Source organism: Galleria mellonella, unplaced genomic scaffold (assembly GCF_026898425.1).
Source record: "Galleria mellonella isolate WM207_F2 unplaced genomic scaffold, CSIRO_AGI_GalMel_v1 utg36, whole genome shotgun sequence".
NCBI classification, from domain to species: Eukaryota; Metazoa; Arthropoda; class Insecta; order Lepidoptera; family Pyralidae; genus Galleria; species Galleria mellonella.
The window spans coordinates 6,359,485-6,377,178 of record NW_026442086.1 but is presented as its reverse complement, the minus strand read 5'-3'; the positions used below and the strand labels follow the sequence as shown (position 1 = coordinate 6,377,178).

The window sequence follows — 17,694 nt, the reverse complement described above, 5'->3', positions numbered from 1 at the left end:
GATTCTTATATACTTAGTATTTTAATCACGTAACAAATTTTCTTGTATACATGAATGACATGACATATTATGTTCAAGATTTGTCTGATATTGTATTATTTGATGACACGTTAGACATGTAACCTTGACCATGTAAATGTTGCTCTCTCGAAGGGCTTTGGTATGGTTTACTTCAAATAATCTAGTACTTAATTCAAAGTAAACGAAATGTGTCAGATTTTCCATATCCAATGCTAAGCAAGTGAATACCGCTGTCAGATTAGACCATCAGGATTTTGACTTTGTATGAAGATAAAACCACTTTTCTTGGCATAGTAGTTGATAACAAGAAGTTGCAATGGGGCTCCCATATATTTGAATCGGCCAGCAGGCTGAATTTAGCTGCTTATGCTGTTAGAAAAATCCGACAATTAACTATTATTTTTTTATACTACATAGAATGGCAAACAAGCTGACGGCCCACCTGATGGAAAGTGGTAACCGTCGCCTATAGACATGAGCAGTACCATGGACATAACAGAGTATACTGTTTCGCCCTTGATACCCCCCATGCGTTGCCATTCCTGAGGACTCAGGTGTTATTCCTCTGTATCCTGTAAATTCACGCCATATCTCATCTTTCAAACCGAAACACAGCCATGCAAACACAACTGCTTCACGGTTGAAACACGAATGGGACAGAGGGATTTTTGTCGATTGATTGGTACCCAAGCAATCGACAAAAATCCCTTTATGGGAAAGGCTTATGTTCAGCAGTGGACAGTTAACGGCAGTTATATATATATATATATATATATATATATATATATATATATATATATATATATATATATATATATATATATATATTCCTTTTAAATAACCCAATATCCTCCATCATTTTGTCCATATGAATTAGTAAAAAAAAAGAGTAACAAACATCTGTAAATTTTTTTTATAAGTAACCTGGTTATATTTTTATAAGTAGAGTTTTATTAGGACAAATTTAGGAAAATGATATATTTGAGTAACAGTTTTCATTCAAATCTATTTCGCGGTTTACGCAACAATAATACAAAGTCTGCAATAAAGGAGTAGGTATGTAGGTACTATTTACCTGTAAATATTTTTACATCGCGTTAAGTCCCGATTGTGTATTTAAAATATGTGTAAACAACACGAAAGGTTTAAATTAACAAATGCAAACATAACTTAATAGAAATATCGAATTATTAAATTATTAATGTAATTACTATGACGATAAATAAATATAATGAACCGTTGATTGACAAGTTAAAACCAAATAATTTATACATTGAATAACGATGGAAACTTCGAAAGAATAATAATTTATCTTTTTGATAACATTTATAAAAAAAAAAAACTTTGCCATTATAATTATGAATTATGTATAAAAATGTTGAATGCCAAACTGGCTGAATGTGAAAGTTACTTATCGCTATTAATTTCATCCCATTATGTACCGTATTCACTGCAAATAAGATATCATTTCATTCCATCATTTCATTTCATATACATATTTGAAAATATCACATTTATTATATTAGAAGTATAGTAAGATATTCTATACAATCTACGCCACTAGGCTAAAGGCATTAATTATAAATAACAACATTTATTTTGCAACCAAACCCGAGAATGGCTCCCTGGAGCAGACTGAATTATGAATCAACTGATATATTGTTTGGCCTTACAATTAGATACTTATAGCTGGGAAAAGAAATTTAAATAAGTGAATTTAGTTCAACTAATCCTGGCGTGGCGAAATTTTTCTTTTTTTACACCACGAAGGTAGCAAACAACAGCCTTTTTTTTATACAACTTAGAATGGCAAACAAGCTGACGGTCCACCTGATATAAAGTGGTAACTGTCGTCTATAGACATGAGCAGTACCATGGACATAACAGAGTATACTGTTTCGCCCATGATACCCCCCATGCGTTGCCATTCCTGAGGACTCAGGGGTTATTCCTCTGTACCCAGTAAATTCACGCCTTTCTGATGGCAATCGATCACTGCAGCCTATGCACGTCTAGGGGTGTCTCGTGCACGTTGCTGACCCTGAAGAAACCTTAATACACTCTTTTTATAGAACCCCGCACTGTAGTCTCTAGGAAAAACCTCTGCAGGGAGCTTATTCTATAGCCTGAGCGTTTCCGGGAGAAAAATCTCCTGAAATAGCAATGTACTTGAAAATGATTTTCAATCACTTAATAATTGGAATATGATTTTCATATTGTAATAATATTTCTAAGTAAATATTGCATTGCACAAAAGTCAACTGGATTATAGTCACACAAGCTATGCCGTAAGATAGTTCTTTTTTTTTTGATGGGTGAAAATGGAATGGTAACTCCGCCTGCGCTAACGGGATACGCTGGCGGAACACCAGTGAAGGGTGATAGATGAGAATGAAAACAGGCCAGTTAGCCCATCATGATGAATTCATCAGGAATTAACCATGATAGTTTCCAGGGGGAACCGCGAGGAGGGCGACCTGGTTGGGTGTATTGTTAGCAATGGGATTCTCAGTCTCCATTACTAAAAATCCCTTTTCCCCCGCCGTAAGATAGTTAGATTTTCTTTCCTGTGATGTGCTCCTTCCATCATATCTCCCTCTATTTCCTTTTCCCCATAAATACTTTATTCCTTTTCTAGCAACTTTCCTTACTCACTCCCAAAGTCTTTTTCCTTTTTAGTCAATCCTTTCCTCCATGGACAGCGCGTGGCGGATTCCACTAAAAAAGCATTCACAAGAATGGTTGATATCAGGCAAGCGGCTGGTCGTAAAATTATTAATTGCCAAATCGTGGGGTAATATGCATAAATACATATTGTTATTTTATTATTATATGTTGATTTGGCTTCAAAACTAAATTACTGAACAGATTCTGATAATATTTCTCTGTATTACTAATCTTCAAGTACATCCTTTTACATAAAAAAGAATTTTTCAAGTCGGTGTACAACTGACGGAGTTATGAGATAACAAACATAAAAAAATATGTATAACAGAATCGAGTACACATTCTTTTTGAAGTCGATTGAAAAGTAACAAATTTTTTTTTGCATAGAACAGCGTAGATAAATATTTTAAAGATGTTTTTATTAATTTAAATGTATTTACATGAATCATAAGAATATAATATAAAAACAAAAAACCTTGAAAATCCGACAAAGGCAGGCAATTTGACTTAAACAAATTTTATTCCGAAAATGTTGGGTTATCAAATTTGCAGATAAATGTGTACGTAAATGTATTATGGGCATAGCGCCTACCGTTGATGCTGCGCTGAGTACGTGACGTCGGTACGTTAGTTTTGCTCTAACGTTCTTGGCAGGCGCTTGTGTGTACCGATACGAAAAATATATAATTTCGCGGGTTAATATATGACTTTAGAATGTATTTTATCTGTTTAATACTAATTTTTATATAGCTATCATTGCAAAAGTAAATATAAAAACGCAGGATTTTAGTGAAATAAGTAAGTTTATTGAAATTTAAGACGGTTTCGTTTTACAAAGTATGATAAACTGAAAACATGTCGTTCAAAGCTTAAAGTGTCTCTAAAAGATCTCATTACGGATTTTCTATGGGCTTAAGGTAAGTTCAGTGAATTATTTGTGTTACCCTCGTTTCTAAGCTATGTTTACATTGTCTATTTATTTATATTTATTTATGTTTTCACACTGTATTATACGAGTTGGATAGAGAGACACTTTTGATCAATTAAATGATTGTATATTTGTTTGCTAAGTAATTATTTAGAGATTAGTACGGATAAGTAATTGTTGTATATTTGTTTGTTTGTTTGTAACACTATTGTACAGTAAAGTCTTAAATTACAGGATACAATATTCTTAAGAAAATAATTAGTACAATAGCAAACTTATCTAATAAAAGGTATTTCTTCCAGTCGACCTTTATATGTCTAATAGAAATGTGAATATGTGGAGATAAAAAATAATAATTATAGCTAATTAAAAAATGAGAAAATAATAGGTGTTACAGTTACAAAACGAGGGCAACAATACTATTGGTCAACATAACACATCTAAATGATACCTTATACGTTTAAAAGGATTATATCTCTATACACAGTACTTGTAAATAAGAAGGTATATAAATCATCAAATAATTTGCTAGCAATAGAATTGGTAGTCCAGTTTTAGTAATCTAAAAATCTAAAAAAGCCCACGTGTATCAGTATGTAAAGTAATATAGGAATATGTTACTCCAGGCATAAAGGCTATATAGCCTGGATAAGATATAGATAGAATTATATATTTTACTTAAACTTACTTTACCTTATTTATATAATTAATTTATTAAATTGTTCTTTATTTTAGTGTAATTATCATTCATATCTTTTCAGTAGGTTTTGCGTGAAAGAGTAATAAACATCTATCTTTAACTACATCCTTATAAATTTTCCCATTTATAATATTAAATAGGAAAAATAGAATATAAAAAAATTATATATTTATAAATATTATAATATAATGTCTAAGCTATTTTTATTACTCCTCAAATTTTTTCTCTATAATTCGTAGAAGTTTCTCTGAATCAAATTAAATATGGTACACACGTGTACCCATTTACTTTGTAATAGTTTTTTACTCAAGTAAATACACATAATGTTAGTAGAGATTTGAAAAGTCTGGCAATTGAGTTTCTTGTAGTTTATTCCCAACAGATAGTCGCCCGACACTAAAGTGAAATCATAATAAAATTATTTGAAGTAGTTTTTAAGCTTATTCAAATAAAGTTTATTTTGTTTTATTTAATTAACATGATTTTTCATAAGTTCATCGTCCGTCCAATTGGTTGCCATTTTAAGTTGTACAAAAATTTGTTTTTTTTTTTAATATTAAGTGTTTACCAGTGAGAGATTTTGTATAAAAGTCAGCGAGGAGATATCTGTGCAACCTTTGTTTTTGCTGTGAAGCAGCTGTGCATTGCATGGTTGTGTTTCCGTATAAATGTTTGGATATGGCACTGAAATTACAACGTACAGAGTCATAACAGTTCTTAGGAATGGTAATACATAAAGGCAACATACCACGGGCGAGACAGTGTATTATTCTCTGATATCCACAGTATTGTTAGTGCCTATAGTCAATGGCCAGTTTCCATCAGGCAGGCCCTCAGATTGTTTGCTATTTTAAGTATCATAAATGAAGTTTGCAGTTGCTTCTTTCTCTCCAACGAACCGTTCGGATAGTGGCACCGCTCTTATCGCCCTCGACTCTCGCTAAGTAGGCCAGTTAGCCCATCCTGACGAATTCAATTAGAATTAGCCACGATGGTTTCCAGAGGGAACCGTGTGGAGGTCAACCTGACAGGGTATAGCTCGCATTACTAACAATCCCTTCCCCCCTCAGACATGTATTAGCTATAGCCATAGTTGATAGCTCCGCTCCTAGTTCTTTAGATGGGCACCAGACAATTCAGAGATGGGCACTGCCCAACCGGCTCTCCCATTAAACATGTCTATTAAATGTTCTGTACGAAACAGAACATTTAGCGCTTCCAAATAAAATAATCTCATCACAATACGTTGGAGTCGTTGTTAAATTATTTTTAAGCAATAAGGAATACTTTCTCAATTCGTCTGTATTTTTCTGCAACTATATTGAGCGATTCCCATGCCAATCTTACTAATGTAATAAAATAATAGTAAAATTGTTACTCAATAACTTCTGTTCATGGGAGATATTTAAGAAAAATTTACATCAGATATCTTAATAAGAACGATAAATGTGGATTATTTATTTATTCATTTTACATACTTGAAGGGCAACACAGTTTAACAGCGATTTTTGTACCACAGATAATATCTGTATCAAGTTCTAGGCTTGAATCGTAGGAATATTGTAACATTAAATACAAATTTCTTTAATACAAACACTACACACGTTAAATACAAAACTATTAAACTAAAATTAGGTGTTTGTTTTATAGTATTATTTTCATTGATTTTTTCTACTTCCGAAATCCACTAGTGGACAAATAGTTAGCATACTATAGACAGAAAACATAGTGATCAATAAAAACAAACATACACATACAAATTTTTGTACTATACTCCTATGAGAATCGATTCCACGAAGCGTTAAACCCCTACATTACCAAGGAAAATTGGTTATTTTATGGATACAATATTACCTATCAATTTATTTGTTTTGCTGACATAGGTGTACAGTTTGCCCCAATAAATTTGTTTACGTGATAAATTCTTTGTTTTTTTTTATTGGCTGTCAGCCAAATCGTCTACTTCTGATTAAGTACTTACGGCAGTGCAGATTCATACACTTATTGCTTATATAACTAACTTTTGTCCGCACCTTCGTACGCATAGATTTTAGAAGTACGTAATTACGACTCGATAGCGTATCAAGAGGAAACATATACCATATATCATTTGGAGAGGATGGATGAAAGAATAATTACGAAAGAGATTTATCGAGCAAGAATGAATGAAGATGTCGGTAGGGGCCGCCCTACACGGACGTATGTTGACCAAATAGGCGACGTGCTGAAGAAGGGCCAAATTAAAAGTACCCGTAACCGGTGAGCGTGTATGAAAAGATTGATGAATGTGAAAGAAGCGAAAGAGGTTTGTTTGAATCGAAGCATTTGGCATTCTATTCGCCTACCCTAATGGGAGACAGGCGTGACAGATATGTATGTATGTATGATATACCAGATTCTAAGTTAGACCTTAAGGAATTCAGTTTTTGCCTGTTTCCGAAACAAATATACAGATAACATAGATGTCGATTTGACAGGGTATTGCTAGCTTTATATGTCTGTGTGGTCCCAGCATAGAATAGACCACTCCTTCCATTCCCTTGGGTGTCGTAAGAGGCGACTAAGGCAGGGAAAGAGAGGAACAGCTGCGTTCCTCTTAAAACCAAAGCCTAACTGCGATTGCCAATCCGTCTGCTAACTAACGCCAAGTGGCAACTATTGGCAAAATCCCCCAAGGAGGAGGCTTCAACTATGGCTAGTTAAAGGCTGATATAATGATGATGATTGTTAGTTGGGGCTGCTAGTCCCCGTTATGAACAGTCCTTACCTCCTAGAGCGGAACATTAGGATTTTTAATTTTAGAGCACTAGGTATTAGTTTTTGGACATAAATTTTTTCGCGTGACCGGAATACGTTAATTGACCTAGATAAAAATTAGACTATGTTCTTCTTGATCCCAAATATTATGCCCGTATATTTTTTTTTTAATAGGTGATAATGGAATGGTTACCCCGCTTATGCTGTCGGTATACACTAGCGAGGTACCAGTTATGGATGATAAATGAGGATGAAGTAGGTCAGTTAGCCCATCGTGACGAATTCAACATGAATTGTTCACGATGGTTTCCATGGGGAACCACGTTGAGGTCGACCTAATAGGGCATATTGCTAGCAATGGGGCTGTCAAACTCCATTGCTAACAATCCCTTTTCCCCCCTATGCCTGTATATTAGGGATGGGTAATATATAATAATATCTATATATCGTCATGTGTGCCACGGCATAGAATGGGCCACCCCTTCCTTTCCCGTGGGTGTCGTAAGAGGCGACTAAGGGAAGGCGAGGGATGGGCAGCAGCGTCCCACATTAAATATTACCAAAAGCCAACCTGCGGTTGTCAACCTGCCTGCGTGGCAACTATTAGCATTAGCCCTTTGCCTTATGGGGAAGCTGTGTTCAGCAGAGGACAGCTAACGGTTGATACAACAATATAGGCGTATTTTACAAGTATTTGAAATAACCGCGCGAAGACGGCGCGGGTCGCTAGTAAAATATAAACAATGTTTTATTACGTACTTTATAGAACATTAAATTTGAAGTACTCCGAAATCCGAAATAGACTTTCGGGATTAAATTTAAATAATTGTCAGAAACAATTAGAAAATACATTTTAAAAAGGTCATCGGACTACATTAATTAAATTTCAGTCAACCAATTATGTATAAAGAGTGGCTACTGTCCACTTTCGTCGTGTCTTTAAGATTAAAGTCCTCTCTGTCTAATTTTTTCAGTTATTGGAGTCACTTTATAGAATTCCCAGATGTCGTTTTGGAAAGTTCCAGTGTCTGTTTTACGTATCACATCGGCTGCGCCGGCCTGGTGTAATATTTTCGAAATTTTATTTATTAATTTTCATAAGTTCTTACTAATATTATAATTGGTCGTGTGGTCCTGGCATACGAGTAGAATAGGCTATCCCTTCCTTTCCCTTCGGGTGTCATAAGGGTGGGTGGGTTAAACATCTCTAAAGCCTAACTGCGGTTGCCCATTCGCCTGCCAAGCGTGACAACTACTGGCAAAACTCTCCAAGGGGGAGGCTTATGTTCAGCAGTGGACAGTTAAAGGCTGATATTATGATGATAATACATAAAATGAAATTTGCCGCTTTAATTAAATAAAAAAAAAAAAAAAACAGTTTACAGATCTAAACAAATTTAGTTCTTCTGTAATTCTAAGATATGAGTTTTTTTTATTTGAAAGTTAGCTAGGCTGGAGAGATTATAAATGCTTAGTTATTTTTAGAAATAATTGCCCATCTATCTATTTATAGTGTCATCATGATAAAATTGCTTAACGGGGTTCAACGATAGGGGTAGATTGGGGGTAAAGGGGTGTCGTTTCTCGTCATGATTTTTCAAGTGGGTGTTTAAGACTAGACAATTGTTTACGGAAATGGGATTGGATATAGATTTTGGTATAAACCTGCCATCATTTCAAAATTAATATAAGATCAACGAGGGGGTCCCGATCAAGTCTAAAAATGCTCTTAAAAAAGTGGTTTTAAATTTGGCAACTCAATCTCGTAACATGACCACAAAAAACAGATGAATTGAGGTACTCTGTTTTTGGAAGATGGTACTACAACTATTCATGTGATGGCAGAGCCCTCTAGTGTTAAGAGTAAAAACTCTTCTAAAAAGATTAACTTCGTTTTACACAAAGACTTCTGACGCGTATTATCGGATAATGGCTTTAGTGTCTGCTGTGGGTTACGAACGGAAAAAAATTCTAATTCATTTTTGAATCTTTTAAAAATGTTCAGAAATGGATTTGAAATTTTGTCCTCCGTATTTTATTACTTCAATTGTACTTACTTATTATTATATTTTCTTTTATTTATTTTTTATAATAATATATGGGTACTGTCGCACGTTTGTACAAAATAGTCTTTTTCTTTCTTTCCCTCCTTATTTCTTTCTTTCAAATTTTGGCCTTCGATTTTAGGATTCCCGGACTCGTAGTCAAGCGTTAAACTTCCACAGCTATGTTTTTCATGTCGGTAAAACCAGTTAAAAGTTTTAATAAGTCCGTAAAAGCCATTAACATTATGTTTTCTCTTGAAAACTCATTCCACTTCTCATTGGTGAGAAGCTGAGAGAATGTATTAAAATGTATGTTCGAAGACTTATGTTATTACATAAGTCTTCGAACATACATATTTGTAATCAACTTGTATTGTTTGCTTAGGCACCTCTGTCCCATTCGTTTTTCTACCGTGAAGCAGTTGTGTTTGTATGGCTTTGTTTCGGTTTGAAGGCATTAGGCCTATGGCAGTGAATTAACAGGGTACGTAGAAATAACATCCGAGTCCTTAGGAATGGCAACGCACTGGAGGGGGGCGGAGTATCACGAGCGAAACAGTATACTCTGTTATGTGCATGGTAGTGCTCATGTCTGTAGGCGACGGTTACCACTTTCCATCAGGTGGGCCATCAGCTTGCTTGTCATTCCAAGTTACATAAAAAAAATTAACTTGTATATGGTTCTTTTTATTGGGTAAAAATGTAATGGCCTGACATTAGAATTATAACTAAATAAATGAGATAGATAAATAGATACTCTTTATTGTTTCCTCCAAAAGATTACAATAGTGAACTTATTATAAATATAAACAATTACAAGAAATAATCACAATGAGAAAACAATGGGCGACCTTATCACTAAAAGCGAGAATAAATTAGTGAGAGATGATGGCCGAGGATGAAAATAGATTAATTAACTCATCGTGACGAATTTTACAAGAATTAACTATGATAGTTTCAAGGGGGAACCGCGTTGAGATCGATCTGAAAGAGTATATTGCTAGAAATATGACTGTTAAACCCCATCACTAGCAATCTCCTTCCCCCTTGTGAATTTGGAGTAAAGTAATCATAAGCCTCATTTTTTTGGAAATGAAGGGTTCGTACAAAATTCTTCCGCGTGGGTGCCTCTGTACCACTTATATTTCTGCCATGTAGCGTTACATAGCAGCTGTGATTACAAGGCTGTGTTTCGGTTTGATGGGTAGAATAATGACAGTGAAATTAGAGGGCGGTATAATGCATCAGTCCTCAAAAATAGCAACACATGGATATATCATGATGTTCATCATGCCATTCATGTTCATACATAGGTGACGGTTATCATTTTTCATCAGGTGGGTTCAATTTCCATTAGATTGTTCATAGTTCAGGTTTTTATTAAAATGTAGATTCAAAGTATTACAGGAAATAATGAATGAGTATACATTATTTGCATTATACAATATAGAGAATAAGCGAGACAATTAACAACGATACAATTGTATAAGTACAGTAAGGCGATCTTATTGCTGAGAGCAATCTTTTCAAGACAACCTTAGGGTTATACACTAATTGTGGTACAAGTAGGTATGATTTTTTTTATCTTTTTTATTTAGAGGCTTTTATCCTATAAGGATATGTCAGCCTCATCATACCCTAATTTTATAAAATACGTCACATACTTAAAACATTGATACATAAATAAATAATACATAATATCTTAGTACTCTATTTTCGTAAAGGGAATTATTGATGCAAAAATATAGTAATTAAAGATTTTGCCATTCCGGAATGTAGTTCTGCGAGTATATTTGAAAACAAACCAATCTCCTGTCTATTGAGACTATATTTCTGTATCAATACTTCCTTTTTTGTTTTGTATGTCGTACATTCAGATATCATATGATGATGAAGTAGGTATTGTATAATTATGAAAGTTAACAGCAAATAAATATATAGTTTGACTATTTTAAGGTTCCATGTTATTCCATAAGGTAATATTTAATATTGGAATACTCGGCAGGATGACGTCACAAACGTTGAAGATTGAATCGCGCTCTCTGTGCACCACGCCGTCTGAGAGATGCGACCAGCCAGTCACCGTCAAAGTGGGGTGTCTCCACATCAATCCAGCTACCACGTTAGTAACCACCATTTACATCATCTAACGACATTGGTGGTATAGCAGTTTAACACACTCTCTCATTTTCCAATGGTAGCAGATTCGATTCCTGCACAATATTAAGATTTGTATTCATAACTATGTCTATATGTTGTTAGTCTGGTGTTTTCTGTATATCATGTACATTTATTTATAGAAAAAGTGCTATGTGCTCCCGGCATAGTATAGGCCAACACTTCCATTCCTATGGGTGTCATAAAGACGACTAAGGGAACTTCATGGTCGAGGGATGGAGCTTCCCTTAGTCGCTTTTATGACATCCACAGGACTTTCCTCTTATAACCTAACCAAAGCCTAACTGCGGTTGCAAACCCGCCTATTAAGCGAGGCGACTACTAGCAAAATTCTTCTTCTTTATGAGGAAGTCTTATGTTCAACGACTGATATCATGGTAATGATATACTTTCAGATTTTTTTTGATGGGTGAAAATGATATGGTAACCCCGCCTGCGCTAACGGGATACGCTGGCGGAGCACCAGTGAAGGGTGATAGATGAGAATCAAAACAGGCCAGATAGCCCATCATGATGAATTCATCAGGAATTAACCATGATAGTTTCCAGGTCGACCTGGTTGGGAATATTGCTAGCAATGCGATTCTCAGTCTCCATTACTCCAATCCCTTTCCCCCCTATACTTTCAGATTGGTCTATAGTTTTATTTTTAAACTAGCGGCCAGTCCCGGCTTCGCACGGGTGGACATTTTTACATTTTAAAAAGTGGCCACTAAGGCTGCACGCGCGACGGAAGCTTAAAAATAAAGTAACTTCTCCCGTATTCCCCAACATTTCCCTTCATTGCTCTGCTTATATTGATCGTAGCGTGATGAAAAGTATACTATAACCTGCCCAGGAGTATGAAGAATAATTGTACTAAGTTTCGTTAAAATCCATCTAGTAGTTTTTGTTTCTATAATGAACATACAGACAGATAGACAAAAATTTTACTTATTGCACATTTGGCATCAGTATCGATTACTAATCAACGCCTGATAGTTTTTTTGGAAATATATTTCATGTACAGAATTGACGTCTCTACAGATTTGTTATAAGTATAGTTTAAAAATAAAAGCTTGTAAAAATACTTGTTTATCTCATAATTGTCAAGTTTGTTTTTTTTGTGGAACGTAATCTTAATTTATAATTGCCCTTTATGTATATAATTTATATACCCCCCAATGACAAAGGTAGTCCATGGGAGAGGCTTATGTTCAGCAGTGGACAGTAACAGCTGATATGATGATGATGATCATCATCATATAGTTCATAGAAACAAAGGAGATTTATTAAGTGTTCCGGAACTAGGTATAATATTAAAAGGTTTGAAACCACTGTGCTAGCACACGTGTTTGTGATTTAGTTCTTAGCTGTTGCATACTGGATATCAGAACTTTTTCAATATTGCTTTATAATCTATCGTGTTCTATATATGAATAGTTCACGATCTTGGTTTAAATTTCGAAGCTTGAAATTGGGATTAATCTATTAGTGCTATAAATGCAAAAATTTGTAAGGGTGTATGGATGTATGTATGGATGAAAGGATGGATTTGTTACTCTTTCATGCAAAAACTATTGAACAGATTTTTTTTATACCACTGATTTGGCAAACAAGTATACGACCCACCTAATGGTAAGTGGTTACTGTAGCCTATGAACGCCTGCAATACCAGAGGTATTACGCGCGCGTTGCCTACCCTGAAGAAACCTCTTTACCCCCCTTTTGAAGAACCCATGCTGTCATCTCTGGGGAAAACTTTGGCAGGGAGTTCATACCTTAACCCGAGTGTTCGTGGGAGAAAACATCTCTGAAACCGCATTGTACGTGACATGAGGCTGTAGGGTAGATTTAACATGTTTGACATAATTTGGCACACTTATAGAGGGAGATACCTTTACCAGAGGGAGACTTTGTACAAAAGTCGAATGCTTGGGTACCTCTGTCCCATTCGTGTTTCTACCGTGAAGCAGTTGTGTTTGCATGGTTGTGTTTCGGTTTGAAGGGTGGGATATGGCGTGAATTTACAGGGTACAGAGGAATAACACCTGAGTCCTCAGGAACGGCAACGCATGGGGGGTATCATGGGCGAAACTTGTATGTGTGTGTTATGTCCATGGTACTGCTCATGTCTATAGGTGATGGTTACCACTTTCCATCAGGTGGGCCGTCAGCTAGTTTGTCATTCTAAGTCGTATAAAAAAAATTATAGGTTATATTGCAACTTATTATGATATTTTATGTTATGTAACCTTCAAGAAAAGAGCATGTTCCTTTTTAAAAGGTCGATAGCATACCTGCAATGCCTCTGGTGTTGCGGGTGCATATGTGCAGCGGCAGTTATTCAGTATTTTATTTTAATGTGTGATAATGGCATGGTAATCTGTGCTATTGGTATACGCTGGCGGGGTACCAGTGAGAGGTGATAGGTAAGGATGTAAAGGCAGGTTAGTTAGCCCATCGTGACGAATTCAACGATATATTAATCACGATAGTTTTTTTTTGATAGGTGAAAATGATATGGTAACCCCGCCTGCGCTAACGGGATACGCTGGCGGAGCGCCAGTGAAGGGTGATGAATGAGAATGAAAACAAGCCAGTTAGCCCATCATGATGAATTCATCAGGAATTAACAATGATAGTTTCCAGGGAGAACCGCGAAGAGGTCGACCTGGTTGGGTATATTGCTAGCAATGGGATTCTCAGTCTCCATTACTAACAATCCCTTTCCCCCCAGTCACGATAGCTGAATTGTTTATATGTCATTGTTTATTTTATGTTTTTGATGCAATAAAGAGTTAAATAAATAAGAAGTTTCCATTGAGAACCGCGTGGAGGTCGATCTGATAGGGTATATTGATAGCAATGGGGACTATTACTAACAATCCCTTCCCCTTAGTCATTTAGTATAAGGTGAGCCACACATTTGTTTGCCCTCTGTGTAATAAAAAAAAAATTGAATTTACGTGAACGAAGTCTTAGGTTATATCTAGTACCATATATAGTAATTTTGTAAGAATATACCATAATAATAATAATAAGTGCCGTGTGGTCCAGGCATAGATAGGACACCCTTTCCTTTCCCGTGGGTGGCGTAAGAGGCGACAAAGAAAGGGCGAGGGATGGGCACCAGCGTCCCTCTTAAACATCTTCAAAGCTTAACTGCGGTTGCAAATCCGTCTGTTAAACGTGGCAACTACTGGCACAACCCTCTAAAAACTCTTATTTTAGTTTAAAAATTAAATTATTGAGTCGATTTTGATAACATTTCTATGGAAGAAATTTGTAAGTATATTTATTTATTAAATTTAATATATACTTAGAAAGTGTAATATGGCGTTATTTACCCGTCGACCGTAAACAGGAATAACAGAAAATCTAATTGAAGGTATAATGTAATGAGCAATATTAAATTAATACAATAATTAAAAAAATACCATATTATATAATATTCATATATTCTTTCAGATAAAAAAATCCAAATCAGGTTAGAACTGACGAAGTCATGAGGTGACAAATTTAAAAAAAGAATAAACCGAATTTAGAATCTCCATTTCGAAGTCAGAAGAAAGTATCTTTCTTCTATTTATAATAATAATGGAAACATGAAATAATTTAATGTAATAAAATACTATAGGAGTCACAAGAAAATTACGATAACATTCAGCTGGGCGAAATTTCAATCCGCCTCCTAAAAATATCCCTAGATATTTCTAAAAGTAAAAGGAAATCCCCCAGGAAATATTTTTAAAAGTATAAGATTTAATAGTCTTTTTTTACGTTCGAAAATAGGCAATTATATTTGTAATATATTAAAAAAATATTGGATGTTCATCTTCCCATTCGTGTTTCAACCGTGAAGCAGTTATGTTTGCATGGCTGTGTTTCGGTTTGAAGGGTGGGATATGGCGTTAATTTACTGGGTACAGAGGAATAACTCCATGGTACTGCTCATGTCTATAGGCGTCGGTTACCACTTTCCATCAGGTGGACCGTCAGCTTCTTTGCCATTCTAAGTTGTATAAAAAAAAATCTTTGTACTTTGGTTTTCGCCAGGGCCGCAGCTAGATACAAGCTTAAGGTAGGGCAAAAGAACTATTTGATAGGGCAGAACACATAAGTAAGTGACTTCGAAAAAGCGAATCTGTCTAATTTCCTTGGGGCCTTTCATTTTAAGGTAGGGAATTGCCCCTAAATGCCCCCCCCCCTACCTACGGCCATGGCATTCGCGTTTCGATTTTTACCAAAACAAGTTATTCGCGGTGCTCACGAAGCGTTTACATATTGATTTGTGTATGTATGGTGTTTACACGTGAACGATTTTTTCCTATTAAGATAAGTTTAAAGAAGTGAAAGGGAGACGACGAGTAACATTAGGAAGTATCGTGATGTATATTAAGGTACATATTTATTTATTTATCTAAAGCACAAAATACGTTGTATACGATAGATAATATATAACAACATTGGATTAACAGGATTTACCTATTTAGGGAGCAGGGTTTTACCTATATTTAAAATGTATAATTTATTTTTAAATAAATTATTATTATTAAATTATTATTATTAAAACATTATAAATTAAAATCACAGTTCATTTAGGGTCAAATACAAGTAATTTTTTTTATATATAATCAATACAGATATTTCATATTTATATATGATTTCTCTCTCTCTCTCTCTATATATATATATATATATATAAATATATATATATAGATATGACTATCACAAAATTGTGGAATAACCTCTAAGTATAAAGCTAGAATAAGATAGAATATCTTCATACATACTCCATACAATTTTGAGTGATAAATAGTTATGGGTGATTCCTTTATAACATCAATATTTATTTTGTCCTATAATTTCTGCGTCTTTTTTATGTTTAAAAACTAATTTTATTTTTTAAATAATTAAATATAGATACGTCATTGAGTGCGTAAATACATAGAACATTAAAAAAAATAAAAAAAGCAGGTAATTTGTCAATTAGCTGACAAAAAGTTGACGCGTTTTTGAGATTCGATGCTCTACTCGTATTTATATAACCTAAGTATTTAGTTTTTTTTATTGAAAATATTTAAATTTGGAACGCGAAATCGCATGTTTATAAGTAAATTTTCTTGTAAACACAATTCTATAGTGACACAAATATATTTATTTATTTACATCTTTATTGCATTAAAAGAATAATATAACCATATATATATACACTTAAGATGTACAAAAGGCGGTTTTATAGCTAAAGCACTCTCTTCCAGATAACCTTTGGGTAAAGGAGAAAAAAAAACGTTAGCTATTTGGCGCAGTGTTTTTTTTTTGATGGGTGAAAATGGTATGGTAACCCCGCCTGCGCTAATGGGATACGCCAGCGGAGCACCAGTGAAGGTGATAGATGAGAATGAAAACAGGCTTGGTATATTGCTAGCAATGGGATTCTCAGTCGCCGTTACTAACAATCCCTTTCTCCCCCCCGGTGCAAAGTGTTACTAATAAAAAAAAAAGAGAAACGCTCACGATAATAAAACGTATGCAAATAATAATATATGTATATTTGTAATGGAGAATTGATCACACTTCAAAGAGATTCAGATGTAATCAAACTCTCACTTGTTTGTAGACGGATCCGAGATAAAATTATACTAAAACCCGTCAATTTGGCGTCCACAACAAGTCCAAGTAACAAACAACGCGAGGACGACTTGAATTTAATATAAATAAGTGACAGACAGATTATTAGACTATATTAACCTCAGAATATACGACGCTTTAAAGGCAAAATATGTTAAGTGGCATTTAGTGAAATTCATAAGAGAGGAGAACTTTTTTTGTGTGAAAATGGTATGGTAACCCCACCTGCGCTAACGGGATACGCTGGCGGAGCACCAGTGAAGGGTGATAGATGAGAATGAAAACAGGCCAGTTAGTCCATCATGATGAATTCATCAGGAATTAACCATGATAGTTTCCAGGGGGAACCGCGAGGAGGTCGACCTGGTTGGGTATATTGCTAGCAATGGGATTCTCAGTCTACATTACAAACAATCCCTTTCTCCCCTAAGAGAGGAGAACTGTAAAATTAACTCGTCGTCTCTATTTTCATATCAGTCGTTATTTGTCCACTGTTGAACATAGACCTTTCCTAGAAGACTGGCATTAGGAACGGGGCCATTGCTTATAGCAGTTTATTATTGGATGAATTTTGCCAGTAGTTGCCACGTTTAGCGGGCAATGGTGATGTTTTAAGAGGGACGTTGCTGCCCATCCCTTGAACATTAGGTTAGTCGCCTCTTACGACATTCAAGCGAAAGAAAAGCGTGGCGCATTCTATGCCGGGTACACACGGCAACATTAACTAAATGCCACATATACATTTTGTTATTTCAGTGTCGATACAACTTAAGGAAAAGGAAAAA

General features: G+C 35.0%; 1 protein-coding gene across 1 annotated transcript in view; it reads left to right on the top strand.

Annotated features, from left to right (window-relative positions):
- The first annotated feature begins 3,337 nt into the window (after positions 1-3,337).
- The window catches only part of LOC128201192 (uncharacterized), a 38,611-nt gene continuing 24,254 nt past the window's right edge, over positions 3,338-17,694 (top strand). The window contains exons 1-2 of the mRNA XM_052897389.1: positions 3,338-3,605; positions 11,124-11,240. Coding sequence (XP_052753349.1) covers positions 3,595-3,605; positions 11,124-11,240 — 128 coding nt within the window. The 5' untranslated portion in view covers positions 3,338-3,594. The remainder of the gene's footprint in view (positions 3,606-11,123; positions 11,241-17,694) is intronic.